General features: G+C 40.3%; 1 protein-coding gene across 1 annotated transcript in view; it reads left to right on the top strand.

Moving 5' to 3' along the window:
- Positions 1-4,924: 4,924 nt before the first annotated feature.
- Positions 4,925-20,807, top strand: part of RANBP3L (RAN binding protein 3 like) — a gene marked incomplete at its 5' end in the record, with an annotated part of 29,496 nt that continues 13,613 nt past the window's right edge. Inside the window, 8 exons of the mRNA XM_084224605.1 lie at positions 4,925-5,168; positions 14,269-14,327; positions 14,591-14,627; positions 15,211-15,288; positions 16,319-16,393; positions 18,171-18,245; positions 18,910-19,034; positions 19,587-19,690. Of these exons, the coding sequence (XP_084080731.1) occupies positions 4,925-5,168; positions 14,269-14,327; positions 14,591-14,627; positions 15,211-15,288; positions 16,319-16,393; positions 18,171-18,245; positions 18,910-19,034; positions 19,587-19,690 (797 nt within the window). The remainder of the gene's footprint in view (positions 5,169-14,268; positions 14,328-14,590; positions 14,628-15,210; positions 15,289-16,318; positions 16,394-18,170; positions 18,246-18,909; positions 19,035-19,586; positions 19,691-20,807) is intronic.

Here is a 20,807-nt window from a genome sequence, read left to right as displayed (position 1 = left end):
GAATAAATCACTGTAGCAAAACAACTTCACCTTGCAGGTGAGTTTTGCCTTAAAAAAGCTGGTTTTGAACTAAAAGACAAGCTGTCATTAAGCAATAGATCCTGCAAAGGCAGGGTAGAGGTTTTTTCTCTGCTGGTCTCTTTCTCACACCACAATCCACCACTGTGCCAACACACAACTCTGGAAGTTTACTCAGGAACTTTGTTCTGGCACAGGCAGATACACAGACAGTCACACTCTGACTGCCTCCTCTTGCTGCCACCACACTTCCAGAATCTTCCAGAAATCAGACTGACCACGGCCAGATCTCCTGGTGGAGGTTCTGGGGCGTTTATGAGGAGAACCAGGGTTATAAAACTCCAGTTTCTGATGCTCTGATGTGGGTCCCCACCCGCAACAGACCAGGGCTCCATATCACAGTCACAGACAACAACATGGCTGGAGCCATGGGTGCTGATATCTTTCTATCTCTTATGTTATCTCTCTTTCCCCATTTTTGTTTTTTTTTCCTCTGTCAGGGTGATCACATCCTCCAGAACAGCTATATACCCCTTTTCATTTTTTTTCCCGTTACGGTTTCAATTGAGTTGTTCATTGTTAGATAAGTCATTTAGCACTGTTTTCCTTTAATCTTTTGAAAAAAAGGATCTGCTGACAAGGAACCTGGTTTCCCTGCCTCAGGGGCAGAGCCCAGCAACTGCCCTCTCCGAGGTACCGAGTAGAAGCAGAGCAGTGGGGCTCTTAATCTAGATGCGTTACTTGAGTGCCTGGAATTAGAAAGGTGCCATTTAAGAAAAGAGGGATTTGGATACAGAAAACAGGAATGTGTTTTCCTGGAGGCCTTTACATCTCTTACAGTATTTGTTAACAATTCTCTTCTTGATTCTTGTCTGAAATCCAGAAATGTCAGAAGTATTTTGCTTAGTTTTTACTATGTTGGATGACTTGTTGAATACTCACACATGATCTACTCCAAAATGTTGGATCAAATTAAGTATTATTGTCTTGCTAAATACCATGAGTGATTTAAAATAACGGTCCAAATATTTCAGATTTAATCATAAAATTAGGATTTGGAGTAAAAGTTGCTCTGTACATGTGTGTTTGGATTAATGATACTGCCCTTACACATTTTCAGATAAAGTTTTTCTAGTCTTTTGATTTAGTGCTACATCTAGTCCTGACAAAAAATTTGTACACTCTACAATATAGAGCTCATGCAGAATGAGCCAAAAATTGGATAGTGTTGCTCAAAAAGTAGCTGTCTTTGGGGAAATCACCAGTGAATATGTGTGGGTTTTCTAGAGATTGGAAGCCTGCAGCTGTTCTACACTTACATCAACAGTCTACAGATGGCATAATCATGTAGGAGGGGGTTGTCTAGCTGGCTTTGTGACTCAGGCTTATTAAAAGAATAAATGCTTTAATAAGAAAAAATAAAATGTTAAAAGCCTAGCAGTGGGAGTGTGTGGTTCTGCTGAGAGTGGAGAAATGCATTGGGAGCAGCCCTGGCTCTGGGAGGACCATGTGTGCCCTCGTGTGCAGTGTTACAGCAGCCCTGCTCTCCTGCCCTCACCATCAGAGGCTGTGCTGGGGGCAAATACAGCTTGTGTGGGCTTAGATGTTCGTGCCACCAAAAAGAACCTAGAGGAGGTAGAGAGTGTGAAGAAAGGCATTTAAAGAACAATATAACCACACATGTGCAGGCAACGTGAGTTCACAGAGGGAAATTTGTGTTCAATCAATCTGAAATTTATGCTCATCCACAAGAAGGTCATCTGTGTAGTGGGTGAAGGGAAGGGAGTGGATGTTTTCTGGGTTTAGTAAGGCTTTTGATACTTTTGTCCTGGCAGTGAAGCTGGGGGTGTCTGAGAGGTTGGGAGGAGACACAGCCAGAACAGGTGACCCAAAGTGACCAAAGGGATATTCCAGACCACGTGACATCATGCTCAGGATATAAAGTGGGGGGAAGAAGAAGAGGAGGGGAACATTTGGATTGATGGTGTTTGTCTTCCCAAGTAATTTTACATTTGATGGGACCCTGCTCTTCTGGAGATGGCTGAACCTGCCCATGGGAAGTGGTGACTTAATTCCTTGTTTTCTTTTGCTTTTGCTTTCCCTATTACACTCTCTTTATCACAACCCATGAGTTTTCAGCTTTTACCCTTCCAAGTCTCTCCCTTATACTGGAAAATGAGGGACAGAGCGAGTGGCTGCTCGGGGCTCAGCTTCTGGCTGGGGTTAAACCTCAACAGCACTATTACCATGTTTGATATCAATGATATTACCTCTTAAAATTTTAATAAGTGGAGAATAAGGGCTTGGTAGAGTGATTAATGTATCTGTAAATTAAAATGAATATATTTTGCTTATCTTATTAATGTTAAATGAGGAATTCTCAAATATTATCTTTGGATAAGTAGGAGTAATGTGAGTGCATCATGCTGGCATTCCCAGAACCCGTGCTGTCCTTGGAGGTTCTGTTGATAGAAACAGGTCTGCAGAGAAGAGTGCCAGAGATGTCAATGACAGCAGGCCATATGCAGGCATTTTCAGGATTTTGTCTGGATGCTAGTTGCAAACACTTAGTTTTCTTTATTATAATTGAGCTTTCACTACAGTGTTAGACTAATAATTAAACTATAATGACTTTGATCTAGAATTCATAGTTACTTTGCCTATCAAAGAACATTGCATCATTCAGAGCTTGAACTAATAAGGAATTTATAATATGACCCAGCCAAGAGTAGACCCAGATAACTACTCTGCTTTTCACTTTTCTCTCTCTTAATACAAAATTAATTTCATCATAATGTGATGAAAAACTACTTATGGAGAAGCTAATTGTTGGTTAACTTTCATATTCACAGTTGAAATGTCAAAAAATAGATATGTGTGCTTTATGACTTCCAAATTATTTCACCTTCCTTTTTACTTTTAGTTGCCAATTTCAGATGATGTTGTGTACCAGCTTGGCTGTCACAATGTATTAAAGACTTTATTATTTAAAGGAGTTTGACAAGGAAAATGAATATAGTATTAAGAAAGGATATAAGAATAGTGATGCTGAGTTGTACCACAGAATCCTTTCTTGAGCAGTGGTTAGCAATGGATCCTGAGGCTGAGAAAAGGAAAGGATAATGTGATGTTTCCACAGAATTCTTTCTCCTTCTCCAGCAGTTATCCTTATGGATATCTGTTGAAGCCACACAACTCTATAAAGACTGTTATAGGGAGTTAAAGGCGTTAATTTCAAATATCTACATCTGTTGTCAGACAGTGCAGCTGGTTTCACTGGACAAATTAGACACAGCTCTGTGCCATTACCTTTTCTGCAACTGCCTATGGGCCACCTCCATCTGGAGCAGGGTGTTTGTGAATTCAAAAGAAATAATGACTAGAAATTTTTGAGCAGTGTATCTCAGAAGATAACTAGAATATATGACAAAAGTATAAAACAATGAAATGTTATTCAGAAGCTAGAATAGGACTGTTGCACATCATACCAACTGGGCAGTATTCAACTTAAAGAGCAAGCTTGCAAAACAAAAATGACAAACTTCATGCAATACCATGACTTCTGTGGAACGTGATGATGAAGGGCACACCACAAATCAAGGACTTATTAAGGTTTATAAAGAGGTGGCACATACAATTGGAGGTCACAATAATACCAAGTTCTAACTGTTAAGGCTCAGGTTTCTGCACCCCAAGTACTATGTTCAGTTTTGGGACTCTCACTACAGGACAAAGAGGTGCTGGAGCATGTCCAGAGGAGGAGGTTGTAGCCAGGTGGAGCTCAGCCTCTTCTTCCAGACAACAAGCAACAGGTAGGGGAAAATGGCCTCAAGTTGCTCCAGGAGATATTTAGATTGTGTATTTGGAAAATTTCCTTCCCCAAAAGGGTGTCAGGTACTGCAACAGGCTGCCAAAGGAGCTGGTAGAGTCATCATTCCTGAAGGTATTTAAAAAGGTGTAGATGGGGTACTTGGAGACATGGTTTAATGAGGAACTTGGCAATGCTGGGTTAAGGTTGGACTTTGATCTCAGAGGTTTTTTCCAGCCTAAAAGTTTCTCTGATTCTACTGCAGAAGGGTTAAATGGCACACTTCAGAAGTTATGCCAACACACACTGAGTCTCTAATGAAGGAAAACCACGGAGCATCTGTGTGCTCTTGGACTTCTTGCATCTTTTTTTCTGTGTAACATCTGATATTGGCTGCGTAAAGACACCAGATTAGACTAGACATGTGATTCTGTTCCTGCCCTTTTGTCTTGAACTGTTATGATTACAGGCAGTTTGACACCAGGCCTGCACAATGGCCTGAAATCGCTCCCACTTGAAGAATTTGAGGCTGTTTCCATTTCAGACAGCAGCAGGACGCACGGGCGAGGCTTTAGAACTCGCAGCACAGCGCGTTGGACGGAGAGACAGCAACACCTATTTCTGCTGATGCTGCACTTGGTTCACGTCAGCCTGGGAACAATCGCGGTCCTCGCCTACCCTGCTTGATATTTCATCTTCCTTTTGAAAACAAAACAAGCCAAAAAAACCCCCACAGCAGGCACAGTGCTCACGGGAGCTCACCCGTGACCCAGCCCCCGCACCCTCGGCGGCTCCCCCGCCCGCCCTCTCTCCCTCCCCGCTTTCCCGTGCCCGGCTTTCTCCCCGAGTCCCCTCCCATGGCCCGCCCCGCGGGCTCGGAGCCGGCCCCGGCCCCGTCCCCGGGCTGTCCCCGCCGGCCGCCGGCGCCGCTCCATCCGTGTCTCGCTGCGGGAGCGCCGCCCGCCCGCACCGGCGTCCCGAGGCCCCGCTGGGCGCTTCGGGTGGCAGGTTTACAGAGCCGGCTCCGGCGTATATAACATGTATGATTACGTATAGAGAGAGAGATGCGTATAAAAGGGAGCTTATGCTGACCTCATAATGAGAAACGAGCCAATTCCTGCTTGCGAAGGGAATGTTTTATGTGCAGGCACGCGGTGCTCCTGCGCTGGCTGTGACAGACCCCGGCGGGGTGCGAAGGTGCCCGACCTCCCCAAAAGAAGAGACTGGCCCGGTGGTGCCCGGGCTCTGCACCGAGCTGCTCACCTGCGAGAACAGACCATGCCCAGGCCCTGCCGAGGCTCCCGCGGCAGCGCGTTAGATCCCAAGGAGGAATGCTGTACAGGTAGGTTTTGTTAGCTATTGTCTTTTGCATGTCTCCCGTGTCCCCCCGGTTTTTTTGTTTTTTTGTTTTTTTGGTTTTTTTGTGGTTTTTTTTTTTTTTTTTTTTTTTTTTGGTGGGGGGAGGAATGGGATAAACACAAAGAATGTGCTGGTTGGTAACAGTGCTGTGTGTGATGCAAAACAAGAGCTTGGCTGGCTGTGCTTTTTTGTTACATTGTTTTTACTGGTAATCTGTCGGAAACCTCCAATTCGTATTTTACTCGAGGAAAGGACACTACCAGATGTGTGTGTGTGGACTCTCTGTGTTTCTGACAGCGTCAACTCCCCCGCCATTTGAGCTTTCTGCAGCTTTCCTAAATGCTGGGCCTGACAGTGGTCGGGAATAACACTTGCATTCCTAGCCATACCTGGAAGCAACGCTCATTTTCCTGGACATGCATGCCCTGACGTGCCCTGCACCTTGAGAGCAAAACTGTCCCGCTCTAGCTCCTCAGACTGATACCTGTCTGCAGAGGTGGACAGCAAAATCCCTTATTTAGGTAGTGAGGAGAGCCATGAATTAAGAGTCATTTATCAGTATCAGTAAAAACTGGTGAGGATGCATAATGAAAACAAGTGCTAATATTAAGCACATTTTGCAGACAATGCCACCAACCATTTTTTACTACAGGGGTTGATGAATGAACTGAAATTACCAAGAGGACTTTCAAGGGCTAAGCCTGATGTTATGACTGATACATTTTAGAGAGGTTGGGCTAATTTATCAGTTGACCAGCCTTTCAGTTTTTGCTTAATATTGAGCACACAGTCCAGCCTACTCACTGACATTTATGGATGTGTGAGTGTTGTTGGATCATGACCTTATTACCTGTACAGTTCAATTTCTGCACAAACCCCCTGAGTGTTACTTCTGTTTTATCTCGTAGGGCTTTATGAAATTTAAATTTGGTACAATGCCCTGAAAAGGGCAACATTTTTTATGCTTATGAATTTTATTGCTCTTGCATTGGGTATTTTACTGGCTTTTACAATAGATTAAAAATTCTGAGCAGCGGGATGTTTCCTGTTTCTAAAATAATTTTTGGTTACACTTTTTGGCACAGTAGTCCTGCTGGTTTACTGACACAGTTACTTCTGGTCTTGTATAACTGCTAAAATTACACTCCAGTGATGAGACTCTCAAAAATACTTCCTTCACTCTACTGTTTGAAATGAAGCCAACTGGGTTACATTTCTCTCAGAAATTATGTTACAATGTTCCTGAGATAGGGTAATTTTTATTGCTATTTTAATGCCTGTTTATGTTATACCCATACAAAGATGAGAAGTGCGCTCTGCAGAGGTGAGTGGGTGTGCCATATGCTGTATCTATAAACACTTCCACAGGCTGTCACCTGACATGGTTGAAGAGAAGTATTTTCAATTTTAAATCTCATCTCTCACATGGCATGCAATAAACCACAGTGGGAGCTAAGAGCATTAGATGGACTTTTTTTGACAGAAGAACCCTTTCCACTCAAATACCTATCTGTGCTTAGAATCTGTAACATTGAGAAAAGTGACTTAGGAGAGGATGAACATGTCTTAAAATGTTAAGAGTCTGATTATGCAGGACTGTGCCCTCATGAAGAATCCTTGCTCTCATAAGTGCTGCCACTGATGACAGGGAAATTATTTATGTGGGTTATGAAGTATTTGTACAACAAAGAGTGTGCAGTATCAGAGTCCCAAAAATGTTGTAAAGCTGTCCTAGGAAAAAATCCTTCAGAAGTTTTATTTTGCAAATTGTCAATTAGATGAACTGTATTCTTTCTGAGTGCAATGAAACAGAAACTCCCTTCTTTGATGATGTACTCTCTGCTGATCCAAACAGGGAGGTGTGAAGTTATTTACTGGTTCCCCAAACTGTATTTACAGGATGCTGTGTGAACCCAAGATAAGCAATGTGCACTTCATGTTTAGTACAGTGCTGTGTCCAGCAGTCTCTTCATGGGCCACTGAAGTACAAATGCTCCTGCAGCAAGTGCAGCCAATGGCCAAATATCAGTGATATGTGTTTAAGTTCTCCAGAAGTAAAATTCACAACAGTGAGTGGTCCCTTTCTTTTCAAATAATAAAAAACTTTGCCCGAGATTTCATCTCAATACTTTTGAAGTACTTTATTTTAACAATACTCAAGTATTTTTTCACTATTTAGAATGATTTCTATTGAACATATTTGGAAAATCAGAATTCATGAGAAATTGTTGGAAATTTATTGATTCACTGTCATTCAGAAGAGTATTAGAAATTAGCATACAGGTCTGGAACTATGACTAAGATACTGAAGCTGCATGTTGCTGTATAGCAACATGCATCTCTGATACCTTTGTGTATGGGAAACTCTTGTGATTAGAATTTCATTTGATTTATGAACTTATTTTTCTTTCTTATTTTACTTTTAGTGTTTACAGATTAAATAAAACCCATTATATAATAGATATAGATGGAAATTGAAGCAATCAATCTTGTATTACAATGTCTCTAGCAAAAAAAAATATGTAAGTTTGCTTGGAAAATCCCCAGTGATGGTATTAAAACTGATCCTATTTTTTAAGACAGTTGTCTTAGAAAGCATTAAATAGGCTTCATAAGAAGAATCAGAAGTATGAAGACTAATAGATGAGAATCTGAAAGTAGGTTTCCAGGTCCACATTTAGAGCTTTATTTAGTGACCTGTTTTTTCAAAGGTGCTGCCAGCTGTGTGTGTGAATTCCATCGGAATGCTCACCTGCCCAGCACTTCTGGGAACACACCTGTTACTCGGGGTCAGCAATGGGAAATTTCATAAGCCCTTTCCCATCCTTCTTTTAGGTTGGTCCATTTTGTTAAGTTGGTTGCATGAAGTACTGTTCTAGACACCCCCATTTTGCCTCATGTCATCTGTTTTATTGAAGTTTGGGCAGAGGAAGCCCTGGCTTATGTAGTGGGGCCACTGAGGGACCCAAGACGTTGGCTGGCAGCATTGTGGCACTGTCATTGGCTGTGAACTGACTGCTTAGTGTTGTGAACTTCCATGAGTATTTTAAAACCAGAAACTATGGCTCTGTTGCAGGTTTGGCAAATCCTGTTCTTGATTTCTCCTTGACAGAAGCCAAAAAGTCTTTTGTTAACTTCCACCTAATTTTAGATGAAAATGGTCCATCACTGGAAATACTGACGGATGTCTTTCGTATCAAAAGCCAGAAACAATATTTAGACATGAGCACAAGCTTAGAGAACAAAACATTTTGTTAATTTATCTTGTTTCTTTTTTTCACAATTTGTATTTTTCTTCTGCCTGTTGCAGTTTTGCTGTCTAAAGTATTGACAGTTTTCTATGTTTTTGCAGCGCTTTGAATAAAAATTGGTCATATTATTACATAGTTTAACTCTGGTGTTCCTTGAAGTCACTAATGTACAGATCATCATCTAGCATAGTGAAAATAATTTCTTTTATTAAATTCTTTAATTAATTTTATTTATCTATGTAAGTTTCTCAATCCATGTCTCCCACTTAAATGCTAGTCCATTGTTGCTTCTTTTCTTTCATGTATATTGCCACAAAGTTTTGTCTTAGTGTTTTTTCAAGTGATAGCTGTACATAGCACATACTCATTAGCAACAGAGTCAAAGTTTTTCTGAGTGTTTTTTTCCTTATTATTTCAGTGACATAAAATTAATTCTGGGGATGTAGTAACTGAAGTGACATTAAATCTACTTTTCTTCTCAACATCTTCCCAAAATACATGTTCTCATTGAGGTAGTTTAGATGTGAAGCAATCAAAATGGCAGTCTTATGTGGAAGAATTTGTTATTACTGATTAACTTTGTTTGGTTAGAGTTCTGTGGGAACCAGCAATCTAAGCTGTAGCATCAAAATACAGCAGTGTTTCTGCTTCTGTTTTTGCAAATTATAGCAATAACATGCAAAGCTTCCAAAATATGCTATAGCATATCAGAGCACAGAAACTTGATAATTCAATGTCATAGCTTTATCATTTGATAGGACAAAATGATAAGCTAATTATAAATTGTCATGTAGCCTTTGGGTGTTGTGCAGTGCTTACTGGGATGTTTTAAAGCAAAAGTTGGATGCAGTTATAGGTTCTGTAAGTCAGTGAAATTATCTGGACATTATGCAATTTTCAAGCATCATATTCTATTTAAGAAAAAATTTTCTGATTAAGAAGGGTGTTTCTGTTTGGTTTTGGTTTGTGCCATTATTTTCCTTTTTGTTTGTTTTATTTATTTATGTTGACCCTGGCTCGATGCTAGGTGTCCACCAAAACCACTCTTTCACTTCCCTCCTCAGCTGGACTGGGGAGAGAAAATTATGGAAGGCTCATGGGTTGAGATGAGGACAGGGAGAGAACACTCAGCAATTACCCTCACAGGAAAAAGAGGGAAGTCAATTTAGTTTAATACCAGTCAAATTAGAATTCCTATATAGTAGTGAGAACTAAACCCAGTTCTTAAAAAAAGTCTTCCCACCCTTCCCCGCCTCAGCTTCCCTCCCTCCTTTCTCTACCTCCTCTCAGCGGGCAGGTGCATGGGCAATGGGGTTTTGGTCAGCTCTGTCACACGTTGTCTCTGCCACTTTTTCCTCATCACAGGAAGGACTCCTCCCACTCTTCCCCTGCTCCAGGATCATTCCCACCGGAGAGAGTCCTCCATGAACTTCTATAACTGGAATCCCTTCCACAGGCTGTTGTTTTCCATTAATTCATCCCGTGTGGGTCCCTTGTGGGGTCCCAGGTCCTGCCAGGGAACCTGCTCCAGCTGGGCTCCTCTCCACAGGCCACAGGTCCTGCCAGGATCCTGCTCCAGCACGGGCTTCCCACGGGCTCACAGCCTCCTTCAGGCACATCCCCCTGCTCTGGGGTGGCTCCTCCAGGGGCTGCAGGAACAGCTGCCTCACCATTCACCTTCTCTCTCTCCTCCTTCACTGACCTTGGTGTGTGCAGAGCTGTTCCTGTCTCACATTCTCACTCCTCTCACAGCTGCAATTGTCCTTGTGCAGTACTTTTTCACCCTTCTTAAATTCATTATCCCAGAGGTGCTGCCGCTGCTGGGCTCAGCCTTGCCAAGAAACTGGTTCATCTGTACTTTAAAAAATGTGTGAGCTTTTGCTATCAATATGAATTAAAGCATTTTCAGTCTTCTGGCCAGTTTGTTAATGATGAAGATGCAACAGATTTAATTTTTAAAAATTGAAAATGTAAAAATTAACTGTTTCAACATCAGAAATAAAAAACTTCCTTTAAGATCACAAATCCTATCTTATATTCTGAAAGATTTGAGGGTGGTATTTTGCATCACTTTGAGAGGAATAGAGAAACAGTACTGTCACCACTTTTGGCATTATTTCAGGTGTTGGACTGCCTGAAAATGAAAAACAGGTACTTATAGTCTCTCCACTGTGTCCTTAGCCCTCAAAGGTTATGGATCATTTGTCTGTGTTTAGGGTAGGATGGAACAATAGTAATAACAACTCTAAAATTTTCTAAATCATCAGGGTCCCAGTTAATTTCAGTGTATGTATTTTCTGAAGTCTCAATAGTTTTAGAAAAGGCAATAGCAATGGAAGTGAAGAGTGGAATATCACTGCAAAAACAGAAAGACTCTTACATCTCATGGACAATGCTGGCTTTTAGGATACAAGCAAGTCTGGTAAAAGCAATTTGACATTATTTCTTGTATGTTATTGTGAGTGGCATCTTCTATGGCATCAGCCAGCATTTACTTTTTCCCAAAATGCTCTTTCAAACGGAATGCGGTCTCCATCCTGCAGCCCGGGCACCTTCCGTGTCAGGTAGCCCAGGTGTGAGCACATTTGATAGTGCCTCTGTGCAGGACAGGAGGCTGGAGCCAGGACACCATGCAGGTGAGATCTCAAAGAAATATTTCTAATGCATCTTCCAGGCAAGGGCCTTTTTGGTCTTTGAATACAGCAAACATTAGATTTCTGATTCAGCAGCTTCAGGGGAACTGTAGCAAGGGAGAGAGAGCCCAATCTGTGGTGATTATTCATGTGCAGACAGACAGGTTCTGTGTCTGCACTCTTGGCTGAGGCTGGTGGATTATTCCAGTCCTTGCAGCCAGAGGCAGCTCATTTGGCATTATTTCCTGGTAACTTTTCCAACAGCCTCTTTTATCCACAAGTGCCAAGCTGCCGAGGACTGGAGTGGCCCGGTCTGAACCAGGCACTAGCCAGCCCATGTCTGTCAGTGTCCTGGTGGTGAGGATGAGGGAGAATGGCTCCATCCCACCCAATCCTGTTCCTCTGCATTTGCCTGTGCCTGGCCTTGGCTGCTGCTGCCTGTTCCTGTTCCTGTTCCTGAGTCTGGCACTGCCTGGCTGGGCGCGCTTCTCTTGCAGCCAGCACAGCCACCCTGCCAGAGGCAGACTCAGAGCAGGGAATGAAGGGGAGAAATGCAGAGGGACTGACCAATGTTAAAATTATCACATCAACACGACTGTGGTAACTCCTTGATGGCCTTGTGTTACAGCCCCAAGAAGTTCTGGGTGTCTTTTTCTGTGGAGATCAGCACAGATCAGCTGTGCCTGAATATCTGAGAAGCTGAAAATGTAAATGGAAATTTATGCTTAGGATACTTATATAGTTAACACAAACATGTTTTTAAAACCTTGTTATGAACAGCCTGATTGAGGACTGAAGATCTTACTGATGAGCTTTGCGGAGTATGCTTCAGGAATTACAAAAAGGTTTTCTTGATTGGAGTAAAAGCATTATAGAACTGTGCAAACTATAACTGTGGCAGCCTCAGCAACCTCTGACTTAATCTGCAGGCAGCTCTTTGGCTCAAGAGTAGTAGGTAGGATATATTCTTTATATTTACTGCAATATTAAAATATGGATGTTTATCTTTGAAAGGTACCATTATGCTGTAGCTTCACGTGTTTCTGTCGGTAATTAAGCAGTTATGTTGGGCTTTTTTTTCTTCAGGAACTTTTGGGTTTTAAAATATTATTCCTCTTTTGGGTTTTAAAATATTATTCATCTCGCTGTTTCAAATTTCTTAATTCCTTCAAATCCCCTACAGCCTTTTAGATCTAGGAGAAGTTAACTCTGAGAGAAAGTAAATTCCTTCTTCACAGCAGTTCACTCTTTGTTAATTCCATTCTTTGGAGTAGAAAATGTACCTTTAAAAATAGTGCAAGCTTCTGAGCTTGAAGATTACTAGAAGAATATGAAAGTTTCTACAGTTACTCTACTTTTTGTATTTTTCCTTCATTCAATAAGGAAATTCATTTTTGGTTTTTTGTTTGTTTTTAAGGGGACAGAAAAAAGCCTATTCTCTTCAAAAAATCAATAAGTGAAATACTATTGTTCATGTGTGCCACTCCCCTCTAGTGAATAGAAGTGGAATTGCTTCATGTCGTGTCATGTCATTACTCCCTAGCTGCAACCAGATTGTGGAATTTTTCTTCAACTTTCAATGACAGAGAGTTATCTTTATTTCAGTGGAACAATGTGAACATTTTTTTCCTGCTTTTTCTATTAAGGAAGAAATAGGCTTTCATTGCAAAGCATGCTTAATTTGTTAAATCCTGTCCTTTGCACACACACAATGCCCAAGTAAAAATAAAATAAACAACAGCAAAACTGTAATAGTTATTCCTCTGTCTGTATATCCCTGTGTTTGAGTGAAAGTTTAAAGCTCCTTGCCCCTGTTTGCATACATGAAGCATTTATTTTAACAATGTTTATTTTTTCCTTGATAGTTGAATACATTTTTGGTGTAGCAATCTTAACTCCTCCATGAGAGGTTGATGTTTGCTTTATTAAACCTTTGAGTAATTGATACCAAAGCTCGAGTTGTTTGGTCACAGATAGGTGTGCAGTTCTAGATAAAAATATCTATCCACATATTTTCAATTGGATGTTTTTGTTGAAGAGGTAACAGAGGAAGAGTTTTACAAAAATGTTGTGCATGTGATAAATTTTCTGTCAAATGTCAGCAAACAAGGCATCAAGTGTGAGATTTCTCTGGCCAGAGGCCAGTCAAATAGCTCAGCAGTCACCCTAGTCTGAACTCTGTACTTATCAGCCATGGAGAGAAATACATGCATTTAGCTTTTCATTTGTCATCTAAAGTACACAGCTAAAATATGCTCATAGCCAGAAGCTGATTGTTTCTATTTACTGCACATGACAGATGTATCAAGCTGGAATGACATGAATCCTGTATGGGGTGGTCTTTAAAAAAGATCTGTTTGTGTCTGCTTTTTTTTACCCATTAATTGTGCCCTTAATTCTTATAAAAAGTGTTCATTAATCAGTGGTGCTGGTGAAAACAGCTTTTTCTTTTACACTGACAACCAAATTTAGTCTGTTAGAGTTGCACTGGCTGTGAAGGTCACAAGCCTAACAAAGTAAATAAACGGCCTGAAGAAGTCATATGAGATGTAGAAGTAGTGAACCCTAAATCAACATAAACTGTGATGTGAGGCAAATGTATGCAGAAAAATATTTCATAGAAAAAAAGAGCATAGATCCAAGATATTTTTAGTTATGCCTAAGAGATGCAGAGGTATGCTGAGACTAAAATTTGCTCTACAGAGATCCATATGTTTATTTACCTTACACACACATTAAAACTGACCCGAGACATCCACCTACCTAAAGCTTAAAGAGCAAAATGTATGAATGTAGCTGAAAGGCCAAGTGTAACACATGCTCTTGTTTTCCTTCCTTTAGGGATATTTTACATTTCACATCCTTGCTCTTTTCTGCTATGCAAAGACCCAGTTCACCCTTGTTCTTAAAGGATGGCAGATGTTTCTTGTAAAGGTTAAAGCACTTAAAAAAAAAAAAAAAAGAGAAATTTTAAAAATGAGGCCAAATCCCATGGCATCTAGTTAGACAAAAGTTACACTCAGATTTGGGGATTGTAGCTTTTTTTCCCTAATGTACTGTACATCACTGCATCTCTTTAGTTTCTTCCTTTGTAACAAAAGGATAAACTCCTGTTTGTTATTGCACAGCATTTTCAAAGCTCTGATTTATAAATACTATTATGGAATTGGTATTCAAAACTGTCTCTTCTCTTTTCCAGAGAAATCAGTGCTTGCCCAGCCAACATTTGTTTTTGAAAAGAAGGACCATTCTTTGAAGGTAAAAAGCCTTTTGTTCCCCTTTTTTCATTATTGATAAAAATTGGTGAGAAACAGGTATTTGGTAGACAATTATCCTAGCAGCAGTATAATGTTTTAGCCCTGGCTAACACTTGTAATAAATGGTCTGAAAATAGAACAGGGAAGAATAGAAAACAGAAACAAGACTTAATGCATATATGCTGGACTGTTATACTTTGTGTCTCTGTCTAGAAAATGATTGCTCTATTTCCTTGACCTTTCCTTGCTTATTTTTTTTTCTAGCGGCCTGCAGAAGACCCAGTTTGCAATGCTGAAAATGGTAATCACCACCTCACTGAGACAGCATAATATAACTGAGTTATTCATAGGTCTGCCTGTTTCCTGTAAAAACAGTGTTTGGACTCTTTCTATGAGGAGGGGCAAATCCCAGTTACCAGATTAAGATTTTGTGGGTTGTAGAGCCACCTACTCTGTCCTAATATATATGTCTCTGTCTTCCCTCAAGAGTTCTTCCATCTTACCTCTCATATTTACAGAAAGACAAGCTCCAGTAGCCCTGAAAATTGACCAAGTGTATTCATCAGCTGTATGAACTCCTAACTGCCTTTTTCTGTTTGCTTGGGTAATGTTATAATGTAGCTCCTCATTTTTGATGTTTTCTGAGCCCATGGACTATGAACTGATTCTAAGTACTTGCTTTGGGTTCCCTGAACTTAGTAGAAAAGTCCCCAGGGCTTTGTGGCAGGTGTTGACTTGGATTCCAAAGCCCTCTTGCTCTTAGGTACTGCCTTAAAGCTCTTCTCTAAGTCCCTCCTAGAATTTATTTTGTTCAAGTTTTAATTCAGTATCATAACATAGTGCTGATGCCTCCTGTCAATTACATTATATTTTCTTTTCTCCAGATTTCATTAGTTGTTCCAGAAAACGTGCAAGATCATCATCTTTGACTTTCCAGAAGTCTGACTCTCAGTCTAACACTGGTATGACATTTACCTCCAGTCATGTTTTGATTGGAATTCTGTATTCTCATCTGGCAATGAAAAGAATGACTTCCCCCACCTAAGGAATGTTTCTGCATTGTAAGCATGCTGCAAGTCATGAAAACTTAAACATTGATACTTGCTGGTAGTTTCCAATGAACATATTCTTAATTAAAAATACATTCTTTTTTCCATACTCACATAATATTACATAAAGTAGTGAAAAATCCATAAATTTCATATAATTTTCCTGAATTGCTCACATAGCCAAGGGAGGATGAGGTCACAAAAGGAATTATATCCCTGGCTTCTGGAAGAGATCAGTGTTCCCTGGGCAATCCTTTAAGATGCAAAGCAGTTTCCAGAAGGGCCCTCCTGCCACCCAGCCATGAGCTGACTGGGAAGGCTCTTTAAGGACTGTGTACTGTTTCCATGGAAATGAACACGAATCACTGAGGCTACTGTGCAGAAGGACTCATCTGTTTTTTACAATCTTTATTTAACATACAGACGGTACCAAAAAGGTACTTCTGAATTGAGGCATTAATGTACATACGGTGTTTTTTTTAATCACATCTGAATGTACCCAAGAGGACTTAAGCTGAGTTTGGTTTACTCTGAAAGTTAAACTGGGATAGATATGTGAGAAATTTTAGGGCATGCCTATACCAAAAAATAAAGCAGAGTGCCGGAGGAAGCTGGAGTGTTTTCCCTCTTGCCTGCCCACACTGTTTCAGGGATAGGTCACTGTCTGGCTGTGTTTTGAACCTTTCCACCTGGCAGTCTCCAGGACAGAGCTGATACAGAGAGGGTTAGCTGTGTGCCTGAGACAGGCTGTGCTGCTTGGCCTCAGAGACTTCCTGGGGTCAGCAGCGTAGACATAACCTAGCAGTCTGCTTCAGAAAGATGGTGGGTAGCAGATAATAACTTATTCTACTGTCAATGAAAGCTTGGCATCAGCCTTGCTAACCCTAAAACTGTTCTTTTTTATTCCCCAAAGAAGTGATAATTTAATCTTTTATTGTTTTAGGTACACCTCTCACACAGCAAAGAGGGAGATCATCTTCATTTAACATCCTTCCTACTTTCCCTCCCTCCCAGACAGGTAAATAAAAATAAATATTTATGTAGAAAAGCAAGTATGAGCCAAAATAAAGATGTGTGCAGAAATACTTTTCCTGCAAGACAAAACTGAAGTGTGTTGGACTAATCTGGTATTTAGACGGGAGAAAGGATTGAAAGGACTGGCATTTCAGTAGACAATAACATTTGTTTTAATAGTTGGGGAATCCTCTGGAGCAGGAGTGGAATCTTTCAGTAATTTAAGAGTATGCATTTACAGAGTGTGATACAAATTATATTTAAAAAAACAAAATTAAATTACATGAATAATTACATGAGTAGTTTGCTTGCAATATGATGGTGATGGTTCCTACAGGAATATAATTTTCTGTCCTAGGAGCCTGTCTTCTACCTAACCAGGGATCCAGGGAATATCCTCATTCTCTTAGCACTAAGAGGAAAGATGGAGTGGTCTCAAATCCTAGCCTACGTCTGTTACCAGAGACAGGTTCCTGACAGACACTGGCGTAGAGGATTTCTACAATGTTAAGAGTGCCCAGCATTTTAATAGCAGCAAAACACACTCTTGCAATGGAAGAGTGGTGATTGTATGTAGTGTATCAGTTGTGCCATTCTACAGGACATGGTGTATGTGTGGCATCACACCCTTAAGGCAGCACCCAAGATTTACAAATCTCGGGTGGTAACGGTGGAAAGGAGTGACAGAAGTCAGAGGTTCTGCAAAAGCTTAGAAAGTTTTACTGGTAAATTACACACTTGGCATGAAAACTGGTGTAAGTCGTGATCCCTTATTAGAACCACAGGGTTGGTTTTGGATGAAGGGTTGAGGTGAAAGGGAAGAGAGAGAACTAAAGAGGATTAAAGAGGAGAAGAGAGTAAGCACGAAAGAGAGAAAGAAAGATCGCTAGTCCTGGTTCCAGCATCAGCACTGGTCTGGCTGAAGGCATGCCAGGATCACCTAGGCTTCATGGGAGTACCTTTATATAGAAAGGTTTTCCCACCCTAGAGATGGGTTTCTGGTTTTTTATGCAAATCAGTTCTCATGTGCAGTTCATTCTTTCTGGAAGTGGGGTGGTCTTGATGGCCCTACAGTCCATGCCCACATCTTGTCCTCCTTCCTGCTGTGCTGTGCTGTGTTGTGCTTATGGCTGTCCTGGAAAAGTGCTGCCCTACCTCTGCAGGTACCCTCTGCAGCCACATCCTGCCCTTTCTCACTGCTAGTGAGTTACTGCCAGAAGTTCTTGGCTGGCTCCACAGATATTTGGGTATCAGTGACATTCGAGTCATCCCCCTTGCCTCCTAGGCTTCTACAGCATGGGTGCTGTCACCTTCTCACTGGTGTTCAACATCTTTATTAAAACAGTGAAAGCATCAATAGTGCACTGCCATTGCTCTAGTAAGTTAAGAAGGCCTTTTCAGCAGAGCAGGGCATTTATTTGTTTATTTATTCCTCTGTATTTGGGCCTCATTTAATCATCTTAAAAATGCCTGAAACTTAATCAGGTAGCATTCAATGTTTCTACAAAACAGGAACACCTGGTTTTAAAGATGGAAAAAGATTTTGCATTACAAACATTTATGGATATCCAAAAGACTGTGATGTAGCCAGAAAACCTGGTGCTTTCTCATGCCAAAGTCTGCCTTCCTGTAAAAACTAACAGTTACCTTGGATCTTTTTCAAATGGATATGTTGGAATATTGCTCAGGTACTACCAAAAGAGGGAGGGGATACAGAAATACTAACTAATGGTTTGAATTTGGGTTTGCTCTTGATTTAATTTTAAATTCTTTTTTTGTAGTAAAGAAGGATAACATATTTATGACTTCAGCTCTTCTTCAAAGAAATCCTGACATTATCAAAAGTACAAGAGAAGGTAATTGTCATTGTAATACCGTCATTGTAATTTATTCACTGTAGCTCCACAAAGACATCCTTTAGAGATATGGAAGACAAAAAAAGGAACTTCTCTTTTCCATACAGAATGATAGGCTAGGTATCTTTATGCAGTTCATAACTTATTTGCTTGACAGTGTAAATGACCTATGAACTCTGGTCTGACCATCTGCTCTGACTACTTATTTCCTGAGTAGACTGAATGTAACCTTCCATAGTGAAATTTCACGTTTCTAACTGAATACCTCTGCTTCTGGAGAAAGCAATGAAGAAACCTCTTGGCATCTGAGGATACAGAATTAAATCTGAAATGCCAGAAGACTTATCTAAAACAATAAATATAAGTATAAAGATATACTTAAATATATATATAAAAAGTGCAAATATATTTTGTAATTACAAATAGAATGTTTATGTATGTAACACATTACTTTTTTATCCTGATAGGGTAACACATTGGTTTCACTTCAGAGTTGTGTATTTTAGAAACCATTAAAATTTTTCAGAATATGAAGCAAATAAACAACAGTAAATATTGTTTAAAAATGTTTTGAAGGTTTCAGTTAAGAGGTAAGACATATAGGTATGAATTAGATGTGAAGAAAAAGTATATGTTTAAATATTTTGTCTTTGTATTTTGCAAGGATCCTTGTCACCAAGTCAATTATGGAATGTCATTAGACCTGCCACTTTACAGCCCCCACAAGCCCTGACCTGTCCTGAAATTCCTGTAGTATCTCTAATGACTAAGAAAGAAGCATATGCTCAGGTAAAAAGAAAAATAATTTTACTGGAACTCAAATTAAGAAAATAAACCAACCAAACATAAACACTCAAAACAATCAAAACCAAACACCAAACAAACCAGTGCTGTTTTAAAGCAATTAATCAATTAATTAATTAAGCAGTTAATTAATAATGCATTTAAAAATGCATGATTTTCAAGAAAGTTCCCATGTAAGTTTCAGTGGAATTACTGTATCACTAATATGATGTGAAATATTAAACTCATGCTGACTGTGTTTGAAAAATTATCTCTTCTCTGCAGGCTGTCTTACCTTTATGATATCAGGGTTCTGTGGAAAAATTTGCTTTGGGTGTTTTGGATTTTGCTTATTTAGAAAGTGAGATTTTAGTATTTTAATTGAGGGCACTGGTTTAGTACACAGCTGGAGGAAGCTCTGCCAACTACAACATCTATTATCCATATCTGTATCTGTCTGTGTATCTTTATACCTTAGTGACTTTGGATTCTAGCAGAGCTGTTAATAGCAGAAAATATACTAGCTCCAATTAATCCATTTGATTTCATTATTCCTAGCTATCTGAAGACAGCTCTTATTCATCCACCGAGAATTCAGTAAATTCCAAAACAGCAGCGGAGTCATCTATTACCATGAGTCTTTCCAGCTCTCTAAAAACACAGTAAGATTTTGTTTATTATATTTCTACATCATCTTGTCACTTGGCTGGTGGCATGCCCTTTCATCATCTCTGTCTAACATGGTACTAAGCCCGTGCTATCTGCACCCACACAGGGCTCAGTGCTGTTTGTGTGTGATGCTAAGATTTGTGTCTACTGACATGAGCTTCATATGCCATAAAAAATGGACTCCTAACTGCAAATAATCTCTGTAGGACAGGTGGTTTCTCACTAGCAACCAAGCCAGAAATTATTCTAGTTTGCCATCTCTCTTCTGACTGCATGTCTGCTGCGTCTCATAAAAAAGGTACATAGAAACTCATGAAATTTCATTCTTTTGAGGAATAACCACTATATTTCAGCATAGTGGACACAAGAAGCATAAAGAAAAAAATACAGGATCGATTTGGAAGATCAGGTGAATGCTGCAATTGATGTTCTGCTTTCATTCACAAAGCAGAATTTCTGGCATGAGAAGCGACCTGTGGTGACTGTGATAGGCTAGCATTTTTGTGCAGCACAGACTTCAGAATTTCTGTGAGGAAACTAATGTCCTTTGAGTAGGCTGTTTCCCCAACCTCTTGACACTGTATGTGATGGAAAGAGCCCCATCCTTGGAGATTAATCAGATTCTGACTAAAAAGCTTGGAAAGCTTGTGTCATACCTGACAGAAATACAGTGCTGGGAAAACACTGGCTTCTGGTCACGTGTTCAACTTCTCACCAGGTTTTGCTTGGGAAACAGAAAGGGTTCAAGGCCAGCACTGAGAAGAAGGCATACTGTGAGAAGAAGGTGCAAAAGAGGGCTATTACCTCTCTCTGGGGACTGACTCATGAGAACCCTAGGTCTGTGGTTGTCTGGTGGTATTAATACTGCTTGCTGATGAGGGTTTTTTACCTGAAAGTTGTGAGCATCAGGAATACACCTGGCATCACTTTTGAAGAGAGAATGACTTTTCAAAAATTGCTAGGGCCACAGATAATAGATTTCTAATGTTGCCTAATTCCCCCTCCTATCCAAGGAGGGCATGGAGTATGTAAATTGCAAAGGAGTCTGTGCCAGTCTTCTGCAGGGCTAGACGGACCACAGATAAAGGTAGTGGTGTACAGTGCCAGGGT

This window comes from Fringilla coelebs (genome assembly GCF_963513975.1).
Source record: "Fringilla coelebs genome assembly, chromosome: Z".
In the NCBI taxonomy this organism is placed as follows: domain Eukaryota; kingdom Metazoa; phylum Chordata; class Aves; order Passeriformes; family Fringillidae; genus Fringilla; species Fringilla coelebs.
The sequence above is the reverse complement of the archived record's forward strand: the minus strand, read 5'-3'. Positions and strand labels throughout refer to the sequence as shown.